This window comes from Festucalex cinctus, chromosome 10, assembly GCF_051991245.1.
Source record: "Festucalex cinctus isolate MCC-2025b chromosome 10, RoL_Fcin_1.0, whole genome shotgun sequence".
NCBI lineage: Eukaryota > Metazoa > Chordata > Actinopteri > Syngnathiformes > Syngnathidae > Festucalex > Festucalex cinctus.
In genome coordinates this window covers 27,716,317-27,734,046 of record NC_135420.1, presented here as the reverse complement: position 1 = coordinate 27,734,046, position 17,730 = coordinate 27,716,317, and the positions used below count along the sequence as shown (strand labels likewise).

At 36.4% G+C, this 17,730-nt stretch overlaps 3 protein-coding genes across 7 annotated transcripts in view; 2 read left to right on the top strand and 1 right to left on the bottom strand.

The window, feature by feature from the left end:
* The window catches only part of fnbp1l (formin binding protein 1-like), a 37,788-nt gene extending 36,542 nt beyond the window's left edge, over positions 1-1,246 (top strand). The window contains exon 19 of the mRNA XM_077533988.1: positions 39-1,246. The gene's annotated coding sequence lies outside the window, so the exon portion shown is untranslated. The remainder of the gene's footprint in view (positions 1-38) is intronic.
* Positions 1,247-2,637: 1,391 nt separating this feature from the next.
* bcar3 (BCAR3 adaptor protein, NSP family member) overlaps positions 2,638-17,730 on the bottom strand; it is a 53,260-nt gene continuing 38,167 nt past the window's right edge. For both annotated transcript variants that reach the window (XM_077535578.1, XM_077535580.1), the window contains 13 exons: positions 15,202-15,330; positions 14,885-15,010; positions 13,084-13,200; positions 12,767-13,002; positions 12,554-12,654; positions 11,474-11,602; positions 10,572-10,778; positions 7,941-8,500; positions 6,580-6,695; positions 4,851-5,022; positions 4,669-4,780; positions 4,370-4,573; positions 2,638-3,460 (listed from right to left, as the gene is read on the bottom strand). In XM_077535578.1, coding sequence (XP_077391704.1) covers positions 3,282-3,460; positions 4,370-4,573; positions 4,669-4,780; positions 4,851-5,022; positions 6,580-6,695; positions 7,941-8,500; positions 10,572-10,778; positions 11,474-11,602; positions 12,554-12,654; positions 12,767-13,002; positions 13,084-13,200; positions 14,885-15,010; positions 15,202-15,330 — 2,388 coding nt within the window. In that variant the 3' untranslated portion in view covers positions 2,638-3,281. The remainder of the gene's footprint in view (positions 3,461-4,369; positions 4,574-4,668; positions 4,781-4,850; positions 5,023-6,579; positions 6,696-7,940; positions 8,501-10,571; positions 10,779-11,473; positions 11,603-12,553; positions 12,655-12,766; positions 13,003-13,083; positions 13,201-14,884; positions 15,011-15,201; positions 15,331-17,730) is intronic.
* The window catches only part of hps3 (HPS3 biogenesis of lysosomal organelles complex 2 subunit 1), a 60,521-nt gene continuing 55,414 nt past the window's right edge, over positions 12,624-17,730 (top strand). For 2 of the 4 annotated variants that reach the window (XM_077535585.1, XM_077535583.1), the window contains exons 1-2: positions 12,624-13,214; positions 16,190-16,265. The gene's annotated coding sequence lies outside the window, so the exon portion shown is untranslated. Of the gene's footprint in view, positions 13,215-13,439; positions 13,560-16,189; positions 16,266-17,730 lie in introns of those variants that run through there. The other 2 variants (XM_077535584.1, XM_077535582.1) reach the window with 1 other exon arrangement.

Below are 17,730 nucleotides of genomic sequence, written 5' to 3'. Positions count from 1 at the left end.
TTTTTTTTAACCCCCCTCCACCACTCTCTCGTCTCCAGTGTGGCCCCTTGACATTTTTCACCAGCAGGTGGCAGAATTTCCTCACCAAAGTCAAGCAAAAGACTTTCTTTCTTTTTTTTCCTTTTTTTTTGGAGCAAGAAAACGTGTTCTCAGGTGTGTGCCTGACCGGCATCTCCCGTCAAATCATTTCTATTTTGGAATGTGATGGAGCAAGCAACAGCATTTTTTTTTTTTTAATGAAGCCGACCAGCGAGTAAGTGTGGACGTGACTTGTCTATATGAACATTTTTTGATGTCCTGCTTGAATGTGTTTCCGTATGATTGTGCTGCCGATTGATTGATTGATTGATTGACACTCTTCGGACGACATTAACGGTTTGAAATGGAACCGATGCACTTTGCCCCCCCGAAGTTGTCCAGCATTTTGAATTGGATCAAATGAATGAAAGAATGAATGACTTGACACAGATCTGTGTCGTCTGTGTACAAATGCAGAACAAAAAGCTCTGGTGAGGTTTTTTTTTTTTTTTTTTTTTTTTTTTTTTTGTAACAACTTTTGCATGATTTTTTTCCATCTTTTGAATCCATTTTTCTCATAGTTGTTTCAAAATGTGACTGTGTGAGTTCCAGTCGACTAATTCACAACAGTTGTTTTTTTTTTTGTTTTTTTTTAAGCAAACTAATAATGGTAATGAGAAGATGTGACCACGCCTTAATATTTTTTGTTGTTGTTTTTTGAATGAAGCTGTGAAAATGTGCAAATTGTTGCTGTTGTTGCTAGTTGCTAACCTCCCCCGTGTAATCGTCCCCCTTCGCGATACCGTTTGAACGTTCAAGTTGATGATACGAAATGTCAATTCGGTTCAAGCCACAACGCTGATGAAGCCGTAATTAGACTCCTCCCACTTTTGTAGCACCCGCAAAATCTGCCAAAATCCATCGTCCCGGTGTAATGATGTTAAGAAAGGGGGACACCAAACAAAACTCGAGCCTCATCACGCTGTCGATCAGTTCAAGGACGGATTTTTTTTTTTAAAACTACTATCCCCGTTCATAACTGCCCTCTTATTGTTTATTAATAGTACCAAGTCTTGACTGGTCTGCTGCTTTCTAATAGCAATCGTCATTGCTTCATTAATCCTTGTTCATATCTTTGTTTATTACGTGTTAACACTGAACTTTAATTGCCTTTCAGTTGCTCATTTTGATGTATAAACTGTTAAAAAAAAAAAAAAAAAAAAAATAATCCAAAGAGTTACAGAAATAAGTCAGGGAAGTTCAATAATTATACATTCAATTTCAAATTTGCACTTACAAAATTGTAAAAGTCATGAATTATTTTTTTTTTTTAATAAAGGAATCAATTTTCGAATTGAATACTGTACAGAGCACACTTTAAACATCTGTTCTATTAATAACCTCAATTGATGACGTCATTGGCATATTTCTGTCCCCCTGTGGATCAAAAAGAAATTATTACAAGTTTTCTTTTTTCTTTTTTTTTCTTTTTTTTTTTTTTGCTGCTCTTCGGTCTTCCAACTAAATCGACATGTACAGTATTTGTACGTGTAGATGACAAACTGTGTTAAATGTACACGAAACGTCTGAATTCAAGCAAGTTCTCATCCAAGCTGTACTACGAGTGTACTGCAAGTACATAATTGCAGTAAAATAATAATAATAATAATAATCACCATCCTCTTAACGTTGCCTTTATTTGAAGTGTGGTCATCCTGTTTCTCCTGCAGATGTAAAAAAAAAAAGTACAGATGACTGTTCACTAACTGTAAAGGTTTTGATGAAATCACTGAAAAAGTCTGCGTCATAAAAAACAAAAAAACAAAAACAAAAAACATGTCGGTACACGACAAGATGTTTGTGCAGGCTGTCATGTGGTACCCATACTGTTTTTTTTGTTGTTTTTGTTTTTTTTACCATCTGGTATTTGTTGTAATAACTGATGGCAATACTTTTCTCGTTCTCATGCACACTTGGTTCGTCTTTTACACGTTGAATGTTGTCAGACACTTTGTGGACTAAAATGCTTTTTTTCTTTTTTTTTTTTTCTTTTTCCCAACTTGTAGAGTTTTGCTGAAATAAACCATGAAAAGTCATTTTGGTTTTCCTCTTTGTTCTAGATAATGACTGCATCTTGTTAATTGGGTTTCGTTTAACCATTTAGGAATTACATACTGGTCTTTTTTATTTATTTATTTTTATTTATTTATGAGTACCTCCATTTTTAGGAGCTCCAAAATAGAGCGTTGGATGAAAATCCTTTGTTGTTGGTGTCAAATGGATCATGTGACCACCTGCCTTCACTTGTGTCTTCAGTGCAAAATGACGGGTTTTGAGAGCAGGATGCAAATTTTTCCCCATGAACCCGTTCACTGCCATTGACGGCTTTTGACGTCAAAGATTCGTTTTACCTGGGCAAAAAAAGCGTGCAGTCCACATTAGGCCGATCATCATGTAAGTCGATTTGTCCGGAATTGCTAATCATATCTTGATTGTTTCATTTCATATCTTCATAAGTGGTGATTTGTTTTTGGTGCTAAACTCTCCGACAGCTTTTTTTTTTTCTTCTTTTTTTCCCTAACAGTCAGTGTGTCAGTCATCCACATACAAACGCCACAGAACATGTACCATATTTATTTATTTCAACCACAGTAGTTCAGAATATAAACATTCAAATTCAGTGACATATTTTTATTTCTTCCTTAATTATATACAAAAAGTTTCACATATGTACAACGTTAGCCACAGGTTAGCATACAGCACTTGTGTGTACTTCCACTTTTACACAAACGCATACTTGTGTTTTAAATACGTTGAACTGTACAACACGTGGTTTAAAAACTTCTTAAGCAGCAGACAAGGTCACTCCACAACTTATTAATATGTGTCCGATTTATTTTGTAGGTGGCTTTTTGTGTGAAGAGACTGAAAATGAAGAAGTATGCGTTTAGTTTTGTTTGGTTGCAGGTACTTGCTAACGACGTCGTCTCTCCAAGAAAGTGCAAGTTTCATCCTCGTTTTCCTCCTTCAAGGGGACGCCACACTCAAAACGTTCGTCAATTGTAAGTATATCGTACGCAAGTGCTTCATCCGGCACATTTTTCAGAGGTTGAAAGTTTTGAGCAACATTCGAAGTGGAAATGTTGAACATTCAGACTGACTGACTGTTTGTATTTTCAAGCTGTTTTTTGGATTGCGTTCGGTTCCGTCTTCCGAAAGTTTACGGCTTGGTTGGTTGCACGGCTGCACCGACAATGCTGAGGTCAAATTAAAGTGTGGATTTTGGGGAGGGGCTCCAGCTTCCTCGACAATGCAGTGAGGATGAGGTTGAATTTGCTGTAGCGATCCGATTGGTTGACCGAGGCGCCGCGACTGCCCCACAGCAGCCGCAGCTGAAAGTCCGTCTGGAACACCTCCAGCAGGTCTTCATCACACTGGAAACCTGAAAACATGCAGGACATCAATAAATGTGCGCGTCTCGTTTCAAACGCATTCGCTGCCATTGACGGACATAGACGTCAAACTTCTGTCTTTACTGCAGCCGGCGGTGAATAAGTTAACATACATTTGCTTTTATTCCTTGGCTTTTAGTTCAGCGTGGATTGTGTGGTGCACTGGGTCTTTTCATGCCTGTTATTATTATTATTATTATTATTAGATTGAAATTATTTTTAATGTACAGGTATTTACTTCTTTATTTTACTTACTATGTTTTATTGACTATTTTTTATAGTTGTGTATTATTATTATTATTTATTTATTTATTAGTTTTTAAATTATTTTAATGTATTTGTCTTTATTCTACTTATTGTATTTTATTGACTGTTTTTTTGTAATTTTTATAGTTTTCTATTTTTTTTAATTAGTTTATAAATTAACGTATTTATTAATTTATTTAACTTCTTGTATTATATTGACAATTTTTTCTATTTTAAATTTTTATTTTTTTATTTTATTCTTTTTAATTATTTGAATGTATTTATTTCTTTATTTTACATACTGTATTGACTGGTTTTTATTTTTATAGTTGGTTTTTATTATTTTTATTTTAAATTATTTTTAATGTATTTATTACTTTATTTTACTTATTGTATTTAAGACTTTTTTATTTGTATAGTTGGTTTTTATTAGTTTTTTATTTTATTCTTAGTTTTAAATTATTTGAATGTATTTATTTCTTTATTTTACTGATTGTATTTTGACTTTTTTATTTTTATAGTTTGTTTTTATTTTTAAATTATTTTTAATGTATTTATTTCTTTTTTTTAAATTATATTTTATGGACTGTTTTTTTTTTATGATTTTCTGTGTATGTTAGTATGCAGGGCTCATCTTTTTTTTTCTTTTTTACCGCGCATGACTCTCTGCGCGTTGTCCGTGTAGGTCTGCGCGTGTCGCGCGACGTCGCGCGCCGCCTGCAGGTGCCGCAGCATGATGTCACAGCCCTGGTCGCTGGTCTCCCAGAGCTCCGCCCCCTCCGGCGAGACGGCCGCTCGCTCCATCAGCGTGAGAAGCGGCAACAGCAGGGGAACGCACACCACGGCGGGACTGCGGGCTGAGGCGAGTTCCGAATGACAATCCAACATTTTCCGTATGAATGGAAAATGAAAATAACACTTTTTGTTTGTTTAGTTTTTTTTTTAAACGTACCAGTTCCCTCGTAGAGATTCTTGTAGAAAGGTTTGAGCGTTTTCTCGTAGCTGATGGCAGTCTGCGTGTAGTTCCTCCTCAGAGTCGTCCACGTTTCCTCCAGACGACTGATCTGGATAGCACACGACACATTTTTGTGCGTAATATGCTCGATATCGTGCGTGTTTGACTCTCGTGTTTACCTGCGGCAGTTCCAGGGCCTTCATGAGGGCGGTGAAGGCAAACAGGTCGCCCACCGTGTCCTTCAGCTCCACCGCGACCAGCACGATGCGATTCAAAGTGCACGCTCGCTCCTCCACGCTGCCCGTGCACCCGAGGATGTCCACCGCCACGCCGATCGCCATGTTGTGGTGCCTGGCCGGGCGGCAACAAAAGATTGAGAGAAGCAAGTTCGAACACATTGAATTCTTCACTTTTTTTTTTTCTTCCTACAAGAATGCGTGAAATTAATCCAACCAGGGAGAGAAGATGACTAATTTTATTAGATTTAAATTATTTTAATGTATTTCTTTATTTTATTTATTGTATTTTATTAACTTTTTTTATTTTTAGAGTTGGTTTTTCTTATTTATTTTATTAGATTTTAACTTATTTTCATGTATTTATTTCTTTACTTAACTTATTGTATTTTATGGCCCGTTTTTCCATTTATATATTATAGAAACGCAATTATAGAAATGTCAACATTAACAATAACAAAAGATTGTTTTGCCACATTTATTTTTAGCCTTTTTTTGTTAGAGAATATGTGAAATTAATCCAAGCAGGGATGACAAAACTTTATTAGATTAAAATTATTTTAATGTATTTCTTTATTTTATTTATTGTATTTTATTAACTTTTTTTATTTTTAGAGTTGGTTTTTCTTATTTATTTTATTAGATTTTAACTTATTTTCATGTACTTATTTCTTTACTTAACTTATTGTATTTTATTGCCCGTTTTTCCATTTATATATTATAGAAACGCAATTATAGAAATGTCAACATTAACAATAACAAAAGATTGTTTTGCCACATTTATTTTTTAGCCTTTTTTTTGTTAGAGAATATGTGAAATGAATCCAACCAGGGATGACAAAAACTTTATTATATTTAAATTATTTTAATGTATTTCATTATTTATTTTACTTATTGTATTTTATTCACTTTTATACTTATATATTTGTTTTTTTATTAATATTACAATTATTATTTTTTATTTTATTAGTTTTTAAATTATTTTCATGTATTTATTTCTTTACTTAACTTATTGTATTTGGACTGTTTTTATTTTTATAGTTGGTTTTTATTCTTCTTCTTCTTATTATTATTATTATTTATTTCATTATTAGTTTTTAAATGATTTTAATGTATTTATTTAGCTGATTGTATTTTATTGACTGTTTATTATTATTATTATTATTATTATTATTATTTTCATTATTAGTTTTTAAATGATTTTAATGTATTTATTTCGCTGATTGTATTTTATTGACTTTTTTTTATTTTTATTCAGGGAGAGAAGATGACAAAACATCGGCAAATTTCTCTCAGACCCTCCATATCCTGGTCACCACGTCTTTCAGCCCCTCCCCTCAGGTAGGCGCTATCGAACTGTCCGCACTCGGACGGTGAGAATTACGTCGACGGAAAATTTCCGTCCCGAAAATTGTTTTTCAGAAGAAAATGAAACGAAAACTAAAATAGACGCCATTCGTTATAATATATATTACTATAACTAAAATTGACAATTTTGTCAATGCCGAAAATTCTGTCAATTCAGTCCACTAAAATTGCTCTTTTTTTTTTTTTTTACCATCGACTAAAATTGGATTAAAACTAAAACGATGACTAAAATATGACTGAAACTTAAATCAATTTTCGTCAAACGACGATAACTCAAAGTAAATAATCGTTGCGAGATGCGTACCGTTCCATCAGGTCCAATCTGAGTTGTCGGCCGTGTGGCAAAGTGATGAGCTCCAGGCCAGAAGCCACGCCCATCTGGCGTCTCTTCTCAGACGACACCCCGAGTATCCGTGCCACCTGCAACGCAAAAAAAACAAAAACAAAAAAAACGTCTGCGCTTAACGATATTAATAATAAAATATTTGTTCTAAGTTTTCATACTGTTGTTAACAAAAGTGTTGGGAAAAAATGTTAAACTAATAGAAATGTGGCTGTATCTTTTAGTCATTGATACTGTAATTTCACAGTTCATAAAATTGAGTTAAAATTAAAAAGAGCTTCAGTACAGTACAAAATTTTGGCGCGGATGTCGTGACTGGAATTCCACCAATACAGGCTTTCATTAATCGCATGGTGGAAAAAAAATAGCAGCATTAAATTAACTCAAAATGAACGCACTCATTTTGCACTTTGAGGGAAAAAAAAATAGATGCAGAAGTAGGAAAAAGGTGATTAACTCATTTACTCCCAAAGACGTATTTATACGTTTTTGTTTTTTTTTTCATGCTAGAGCATACAGAAGGCTTTGATGCAGCCTCTCAACTGCAAAGAACGGTTGCAGAAATGGTAGCTATTACACAAACGGCCAGCAGGTGGCAGCAGAGCAAAGGAGATCAACCAGGGCCATGTAGAAAAAAAAAAGCTCAATTACTTACAATTTTAAATAGATTTGTGAAAACTGATGAAACTTTGCTCTCTTCTAATGCTAATTGCTGCAAAACGGAAACAGATAGAAACATACGTTTTTTTTCCTGATGAAAGAAGAGACTTTAATCTTTCTTTTGATAGGTTCCATGCTTTTATAGCAATAGAACACAATATTCTGTGGGACTTGCACAATCAGTCAAAATCCAGTAAAACAGCCGGGAGCGAACGGGATTGCGAAATGTGAAAATGGCGGCGAGTGAATGAGTTAACAACTGTGCAATTAATTTGTTTTAAAAATGTAATCGCTTGCCGGCACTAATAATAACATTTGGCAATCCGGTTTATGTCGCGCACATCTTTCTTGCCAATAAATCCGGCAACCAAAAGTCAACAACGTGCAAATTAGTCAACCTGATCTGAACGTTGATGTCCTTGACTTTGCTTTGGTAATCAGTAAGACGCACAAATGTCCCGGAATTACCCGTTGCGGTCGCACCGTTTGTTGTGGCTCAAGAAAAAAACAACAACGAGACGTTGCATCTGCGCCGCTAAATGTGGGAAATTGACGGTTTGCTCAGCTTTTCAAAGGGGCGGTTTGAAGGTTAAGATGTGGTTTGAAGATCAAGCGGGCAAAAAGGCTTGCGGTTAAGACGCATTCGAGCGCCGCGTTTGTACCTGGCAGTCGGCCATCAGCAGGTGTCTGGCTAAGCTGTGGTGGTTGTGGCTCAGCAGCAGCTCTTTGGCCCGCTTCAAAACCAACATCTCCAGCGGTTTGTTCTCCGCCGGCAGAAGTCGAGAGTTGAAGTCGGCCGGCCGGAACGCCGACTCCGTCTCCGCCAGCGGTCTCGGGAAAACGCTCCTCCTCTCGTCCTCGTCCTCCTCGTCGTCGTCTTCCTCGCTGCTGTTTTCCAACGCCTCGATGGCGTGATGGTAGGAGCTTCGGTCCAGGCCTGTCGACGCGCACGTCTCCTCCGCCGCCGCCGCCGCCTCGTCGCCCTCCTGCCTCAACCTCCCGGCGTAGCCGCGCGGCAGCAGCCGCTCCAGTTCATGGGCGTCCGAGTCGGGTTCGTTGCCTTCCAGCGGGCTGCGGGACCTGACGTCCGCCGGAGTCCGTGCCGGCCGTTCCGTTCGTACGGGCGTCGAATCCGGGTCGGGAAACTCGATCGGGGGGAGCGCGCAGCCGGGAGAGGTTTGCAGGTCTGCGTGGGTGGACTTGAACGGCGCTACGGGAGCACCTGTGGCACGGCGGCGACCAATATTGAAGTTGAAGTTTATTGAACATATGCATATATACATATATAATTATATAAACACATAAACAAACAAAGTTAAAAGTAAAAAAAATAAAAGAAACATCCAATAAATATCGATGTATATGTTCAAGGGAGTAGGAAGAAGTTGAAAACTTATCCAGTCCTACCCCTTATTCTTCATATCCTATCACTTATTTATAATAAATTACATTTTAATAAAAGAAAATATAATCCTACTCGTATAAAAAAAAAAATAATAATAGAAAAATAAAAAATACACAATAGTAACACACATATATACAAATTTCATTACACTCATATCAATACATCAAAGAAAAATAAGTAAACGAATAGATCATTTCTACAATCTTCTTAACTCATATCTAATTTAAATAATAATATTGAACTTTACTTTTAAACATTTTTTTAAATTCAACAAGTGAATTACATCTTTTCAGGTCAGTTCCACAAATTAACTCCTTTAACGGAGACACACCTTTGCTTAATATTTGTTCTTGTTTTGGGTTTTTTGTATACACTTGTACCCCTTATCTCATAAGGACAGTTTCTAATTTCAAACAACTTTTGAGTACTGTGGCAGAGTAGATTATTGTATACTTTATACATTATTTGTGCTATTTTAAACTCAACCAAGTCATAAAATTTCATTGTATTTAATTTAATAAATAGTGGATGTGTTGAATATTACCTTTAGACATCACCTGGATTGGTCAACAAAGCTCGTTTTCAAGACAGATGATGGCTTTTAACTTGACGCTGTTGAACAACCCGGATGATCCTCTTTGGCCCAGACGACATAATGTCCATCATTTTCAAAAAATAATTTGGACTCGTCAGACCACACAAAACATTTGCACTATGTCAAGACCCAAGATTGTTTTAGTTAAAGAGATACTTGACTCATTGAACATTTTCAGCAGTAAATAGTTAATATTTTTCATGTACACTTAATACCTTTAAAAACTATTTTTTATTTTTTTTCTCTTGCTGTCGACTGATGATGACATCACCTGTGCTGAGGAAGTAGGTAACGGCCAATCACGGCTCACCTTGTTTTATGGGTTTGGTCAGTAAAGTGAGCCATGATTGGTCGTTACCGTATTTCCTCAGCACAGGTGATGTCATCATCAGTCGACAGCAAGGAGAAAAATTAGTTTTTAAAGATGAAAAATAATGAAGTTACCACATTAATTATAGGGAAAATATTAACTTTTTACTGCTGAAAATGGCTCAATGAGTCAAGTATCCCTTTAACGAAAACTAACAAAAAATATATTATAATAATAATAATAATAATAAATTCTTTAAAAAAAATGAAAACTACATATTTTTACAAAATATCCTTCGTTTTAGTCTTTATTAATTAATATAATGCATGAGCCTTTGGGGATGATTTTTAAACGTGATTTTTAAGTCGATTTATTTTGATATAAACCGGAAAAAGGACGTTTGAAAGTGTGTCACGCGGAAGTGATGTCATCTCGCAGCAGCCAATAGAAAAGCACCTTCAGATGACATCACTCATATGGTGTTTTTTTTGGTTGGTTTTTTTGGTTGTTTTTTAAATATTGCGCACTAATGCACATTTAAAAACAAAACAGGAAAAAAAAAAACTAAAAGTAATATGAAACTAAATAAAACTAAACTAGAACAAAGTGTTTATAAAATAACGAAAACTAATAAAAATTAACACAACCACCCTGAAAACTAATTGAAACTAACTCAATTTCAAAAACAATACTCAAAAGTAACTAAAATGAAAAATTCCAAAACTATAATAATATTTCTTTTGATAGGTTCCACGTTTTTATAGCAATAGAACAGAATATTCTGTAGGCCTTGCAAAATCAGTCCAAATTAATTTAGTTAAGTTAACACAGTGATGGTGGTTGAACAGAGGTCATATATTTTTTTTAAGCATTTTTTGCCTTTTGTCCACCTAGGCAGTAATCAAATTCATAATCAAAGCATGACTGCATATAACTTGTCCCTCCGAAAAAAAAATATTTAACCTGAGAAAACCAGGACTGACCTCTCATCCTCCATGAGCAAAGCGGTCCTTCGCCACACGTGGCGTCCGGAGTGGGTAAAGACGGACTGGGGCCGGCGGCGTTGTCGGCGGGGAGCCCCGCAGGCAACTGAAGGCAGGGGAAGCGATGCGGTCGCGCCAACGGAACCTTGCTGGGCTTGGGTGGAGGTTTGGGACACAGCTGGCTGTCGGAGCCCCGGATTGGCTGACCTAAAAACAAGTTCCGAGATTGTGTGACATTCGAACGGGAGTCCAACGGTTACGGCGAACCCGACTTAAGACGTTTCGACTTTACAGCGGTTGCGCCCGCTTCCGCCATTTTGGCCGCGGTGTTTTCCCCTCGTCCGCTATGTTCGCGCTTAGCTAGTTGCTAGCACTTGTGGGAGCATCTTTGGCTTTTTCGCCCTTTTTTTTTTTTTTTCCCCCACATCAGCTTCCACCCCTTTTTTTGGGACTTTTGGTCAGTATTGACTGTTTTTTTTTGGGTTCACAACCAATCAGATCGATTCGCTGTCTATATAAGCTTGTCTGAGAAGTGTGTGTTTTTGTCGGATTATTACCTCTGTTCCTCTGTGCAACTCTCGTTGTTTCTCGCCTCTCGATGCGAATAAATAGTTAAAATCTCATTTGTGTCTGGTTTGTGAACAATATTTGAGCGAAAAGTTTATATTGCGTATGTGAAAGAAGCTTTAGATCTTTGAGTTCATCTAAAAAAATAAATAAAATAGTGTCGCGTTGATATTTTTTGTTGCGTATATCTATACACTTCGACGTTGCTAATATAAACGGGCAGAAGACCAATCATCTTCTGATAGTAGATCAAGCAAATGAGCAAATAAATACAGTCCAATGTAACAGAGTATTGCCGGGTACATCATACGAATCTTCTGTCTCATTATTCTGACCTGCCAGCGGCTCTGCCAACCTCCGCGTGACCGACGGGCTCAGCAACGGCTCGCTGCCCGTCCGAAACACCGGAGACTTGCTGTTTGGGCTGAGGGGCCGCGTGTCCGCGAGCTTCTGGGATTTGGAGCCTGCGTTTCAGAAACACAGCACAGCAAGCTCATTTTAGTTCACTAAAAGTAACGAAAAAACTCAGATTAAAAAAACAACTTCTTTAACGAAACAAAATGAAAACAAAAATGTTTTTTTTTTTTTTAAACAACTAACTGAAACTACATTTTATGTTTACAAAACTATAATTATAGTAAAAAATGTCCTTCGTTTTAGTCATTAGTAATTCAATGCATGAGCATTTGGGGATGATTTGAAATGTGAATTCAAGTCGATTTATTTTGATATTAACTGCAATAAGGACGTTTGAAAATGTGTCACCCAGAAGTGACGTCATCTCGCAGCAGCGAATAGAAAAGCACCTTCAGATGACGTCGCTCCCATGGTGTTTCTTTTTTGTTTTGTTTTTTTAAATATTGCACACAAATAATAAACTTTTTTTTTTTTTAAACTAAAAAAAATACTGAAACTAACCACAACTAAAGTAAAACTAAGCATTGATTAAATAACTAAAACTAATAAAAACTAACAAAACCACCCTGAAAACGAATTACAACTAAATTAAAAAAAATAAATAAATAAATAAAATGGAAAATGTAAAAACTATGATGACCCTTTGTTTTGTTTTGGGGTTGTTTTTTTTTAGTATTTTTTTGTGTGTTTCTAAAAAAAAAATCTGTTTTACTGATTTTTTTTCTGTCATAAAAATAAAAAATAAAAAAATAAAGTTTTTTTTATGATAGAAAAAAAATATTCAGTAAAACAAACAAATATTCAAAAAAACGGGAAAAATATTTTTAATTATTTTCTTTTATGAAAGAAAAAATTCAGTAAAACAGAAAAAATATTTAAAAAAACAAAAAACACAACCCCCCCACCCCCCCCCAAAAAAAAAAAAGTAAAAAAAGCAGTTTGTTTGTTTGTTTGTTTGTTTTTTTGTGGCAAGATGCTAAAATATGATCTTGACTTACCAAGCGGTAGAAAGCTCTCTGATTGGTGCGCTTTAAGCGGCCGCCGCTTCTCCGGAAGTTGATTTAGACTCGCTGGTTGACTGCCGCAACGATCCTTCAACCTTTTGAATGGAACAGAATTATGAACGGCGGATATTTTAAGTAGCAAATGGAGACTTGGAAAAAAAAAAAAAAAAAAAAGCATCACTTTTCTCATTCCCGCACTGGACCAACCTGAGCTGGCTTCCTCTCCCCGTGGCGTTGTTGTGGTAGTGGGCGCCATCATGTCCGCCGTGCGCGTTGTCCTGTACGTGTCCGTTGGCGATGTTGAGGCTGAGCCGCTTCTGACGCCGCCGTTCCTGCTCCATCAGCCCGGACTCTCGGTGGCCGGCGGACAAGCCGTACTTTTGCTCCAAGCAGCGCAGCGGCAGCGTGCGGTTGACGGGCTGGAAGATAATGGCGCCTACCACCTGCGGACACACGTCACAGAAAATAGAATTTCATTTTGCGGAGGTGGCTGAAAAGCAGCGTTGTGTTCTCAACAGACTCACCTGGGAGACGGGCTTTCGGTTGCCGACATAATATCTGATGAGAGCGGGAACGCTGTCAAAACCTTCTCGCTCCACGCGGTACTCAACTCTGGAATAAGCCTCGTTCAGCATCACAACCTAGCGGGCAAATGGTAAGAATGTTATAATATTACGTTTTTTTGGGAATAATTATTGCTGTTGTAAAATGTTTATTGTCAACTGTGGAAGTGGAAGTGTGAGAGAAAAAAATTTGATTCTCAGATGAATCACGAATTCAGAATTGTATTTAAATTATTTTACACTGTCTTGTCCTTATTTGTTTATTGGGAACGCTGTTCATGTCGTACACGATTTGGCCACTGAGGGGCAGTGTGGTTCCGTGCGTCCTGATACAGAGTTACGTTGTAGCCACATTAACTAGTAGAAAGGGAAAAAGTCACGATCAAGTTATGTCAATAAAAGTTGATTTTTTTGCTGTATAGGAAGCGCGTATGCCGGTGAGTAATGTTAAGATGCTTCTCTGTATTACATTCCTGAAGCATTTTTTGTATGAATATGCCGTTCTTGTGAGGCATAAAAAGTGCAGCGAGTAGCGAGCTAATTAGCATTAGCGAGTCAGACTGGAGTCGTGTTAATTTCGTCCACACACATTTTTCACCGGACTAACACTAGACTAGACTGGACTAAAAGCCTCGTTGACTAATGAAAAGAAGAGGGAAATGTACGTCACTTAATAACAACTGGACTAAAATATTTGGACATTTTAGTTCATAAGCAAAGACGAGACAAAAATGATATAATTGTGTCAAATTTTGTCTCTGCTAATCTGTCACAGTGACACAGAGTGACAGACGTCCTTTAAAATCTTCAGATAATGAGTTCAATGTGCACAAAAACAGGAGGTGGATTCACAGTGAAAGGTTAAAAAAAGAAAATACAATTATAGTTAGCTATAACGTTCCAACAATAATGTTGATCCGACCGCTAACTAATGCCGGTTAACTTACTAGCTTGTAAGATGAGAATTTTTTTTATGTGAAATAGTTTTAGCTCCAAAATGTGTTCAACATTGTCCGCTGATTACAAAATAAACTGGGGTAAAATGATTGTCCTGACAAAAACTAAAACTAAAACGTTGTTGACTAAAACTAGATGAATAAAATGATGTTTTCTTGGACTAAAATAAAGACTAAAATGCAAAATTTACAACCGACTAAAAGTTGACGAAATAAAAACGGGATGAGGTTGGCTAACTTTGATAAAAAAAAAGAAAAAAAAAAAAAAAGTGTGACTGAAACTGGACTTAAAAACTGAGACTAAAATGCCTGATAAAATTAACACCAGACAATGATTTGCTCATCTATAAAAATGAAGCAGAAATCAAATCGTTTTGAATCGCAGACCCAAAAGCCGGAATCGAATCGAATCATGAGACAGTCAAAGATTCCCACCCATCGTCGAAGTTCTCATGAGTGAGCACATTCTTTTTGGATTAAAGATCCAAAAATACTGGCAAAATGTGTGATTTGGCAGCCATATAATTGCTGCTGCTGCAAAAAAAAAAAAAAAAAAAAAAAAAAGTAGCCTATTCCTATGGTGTGTTCAGTTAAACTTTGAAACAATGAGCAACTTTTTCATAGATTAAACCTTCATGCCTCTTGCGTTGTTAGAAAGCATGATCAGGCTTAAAGATATGAAAATTACAAACAAAAACACACAAACAGTTGAATAATGAAGTACTATAATAATGTCCCATGATTATTTGACCCTCTGGGGCTTGTGGCTGTGAAAAAAAAAAGTGCAATCCAATCACCTGACTTACCTTTTTGTTGATTTTAAAATGTTGTGCTGCATTTCGCCATTGACAAGTTAGAACGTAACTTCCGGGGCTGGACAGCGAATCGCGAATCAGGAAGTCGCCATCTCGCTGCACAAAGTTTTCGGCAACCTACAGGAGGACGATAGCGCGAAGTGACTGTGTTAAATTAATTAATGAATTAATGAAGATGATTAATCAGTCATGAAAATAAGTATTTCCTGACTCTTAAATTTGTGGCCATTTTAGCATGTGCAAGCCTTTTAGTTAAATAAATCAGGTCCACAGTAAATTGCCACAAAATGTTATGATGCGATCGATACCTGCCGGGGTATCGCTCCATGGTACCAAGCGTGGCTTCTCGGCTCTTCGCAGTTCATCTTCAGTTCTTCCTCCAACTCTTTGCGAAGCTTCTCTGATGGACCGTCCAGGATGAAGTGATCCTGGGAAAACTGGAATACCAATACAAAAACAAACAAACAGGATTTGAGTAATAAAAAAAAAAAAAAAAAAAATTATGGATTTTGACCGAGCAAGAAAAAAAAATTGTAATGTATTTTTAACAATATGGCTACCAGGGGGCAGTAGAAAAGAGACAGATTGAAGCATCTCAGAAAATTGTGTGCAATTTTGCATTTTTTATTTTTTATTTTTAACAGTGCAGTGTTCCCTCATTTATCACGGGTGTCACGTTGCAAAAACTACCCATGATAATGGAAACCCGCATTATTATTATTATTATTATTATTATTATTATTATTATCGTTATTGTTTTTTATTTTTATTTTTTTTAATTCCTTCCCGTTAATTAAATATATATATATTGTTCATTTATAATTTTTTTTCGTTTTATGATTTTGAGTTTATTATGAATGCTTTTTCATTCATCATTTGTTTTTTATTTAGTCTTTTTTTTTCTCATTAAAAGTATGTTGTTGTTGTTGTTGTTGTTGTTTTTGTTTTTTTTCAATGTACTTATTATACAGCACAGTATATATTTTTTATCACCGGAATGCAATGTCGTGGACAGACAGCGACGAGACAGATGCCGTTGGAAAGGTCTCGTCGAGACGAATCGTCGGATAATATCCCCGGTCGGACGTAGGGTACGAGAGATACGGCGTGAAACAGCGAAAGATGAACCCGCGATAAACGAGGGAATGCTGTAATGTACCTATTTTATAAAATTTCTGAAGGTTTGAACATTGAGAATGCTATCTCAAGGTATTTAAAATGGCTGCAAATGTGAATAGTCTTAAAGTGACAAGTGGCGTGAGCAATCTATTTTCTGGTTCTTTTTCATGTTTAAAGGCTGATGCATGCTTACATACGAAACAAGTCACAAGACCTGAAAGGCGTGATAAAACAGCGATGGACGAAAATACTGGTAAGAGCCTGAAACGATGCTAAGTCAGCACTCCAGCCTGCACCCGTACATATAAACACACAACCAAAACACGTGAACACGCTATGCGGTATACTAACACAACATTTAACGAGCTTTAGATGCCACAAATATACCCGCAATCATAACGTAACACAATTTGTTTTAGACTAACGTCAGTCACTTACGTGGTAGCTTTTGGGTCTCTGCATGCTTTCGCCCTTCTCACTTTCTGAAACAAGCGCTCGCAAAAAAATCTGTCTCAGTAACTCTTCAGCCTCCTTTCCAACACAAACAAACAGTACACACACGAACCCTTTCGCTGTCCCCTGAGGGAGTTTCTCTCCTCCCTGCTTTTTCCACCTTAATTCTGCTTCCTTCCGACATGAGTTTGACAGCACTCTCAGCGACTCACCTGACGGCTGACGCGCGTACAGTATACCGCACCTGCACACACAAACACCCGCAGACCCTAAACATAAACTGTACAGTTTCCGTTGCCTGATAAGCTTGTAGACAGCATTTTATTATATATATATATGTTATTGTGATTTTTCACTTTTTTTTTTTTTTTGCCACGTAATAACTCCCACATAATACTTCCTATTTTCTTTGTTCAAATTTCAACTAGCTTCAAAAATTCACGCCTCCCAGGGTATATATCGTCTGATTCCACATCACTTACAATATTTGCACAATTTAATATTTAACATCAACTTTTCCCCATTCATTTTCAATGGGACAGTCATTGAACTTTTTCTAAGTATCACTTGACACGCCCACTTCATATAACTTATCATCATTACCAGGTTTCTGATACTGCTTGACGGCACAGTTGCTAAAGCGCATTGTCCAGTAACCAGGAGGTTATCATTTCATAATGTATCTCCCAGTGTAATTTTCATCAACATTCTACATGCATTCAAATCTTAGCATTCAGCTGTTAGCATTCAGCTTTCAGCATTCCCACGCAATTTCTCCCGAAATTGCACTTAGTCTAGTTGTCATTAAAATGGTTATAATGTTGACTGAGCTTTTAGTCAGTGTGATCTGAAATATTATGTTTAATTTGTGACCATTAATAGAAACAACAGAAGACAACAACACAATTGGTGTAATTCCAGATAGAAGATAAAAAACTAAAATCAAAAAAATATTCATACACTGTGAAAAAAAAAAGAAGTAGTATTTACTTGGAAAAACCTCGTAAAGTTTTTTTTTTTCCATTCAGAAATTCTAAGTAAATTTTAAAAAGAGATTTGAGTACATTTTATTTGTTTATTAAATAAACAAACAAATTCAAAAAAACTACCCGGTACTCAGGTGTTGACAAATGAAACAAATTCATGACCTTCAGCTTGGCATGCAGCCACTCTACCACCTGAGCCATGCCACTCTTGCTGTTTGTGACTATACTGCATTGCTGGTGTGTCCAAAATGAGACAAAGACAAAAAAAACAATAACTGT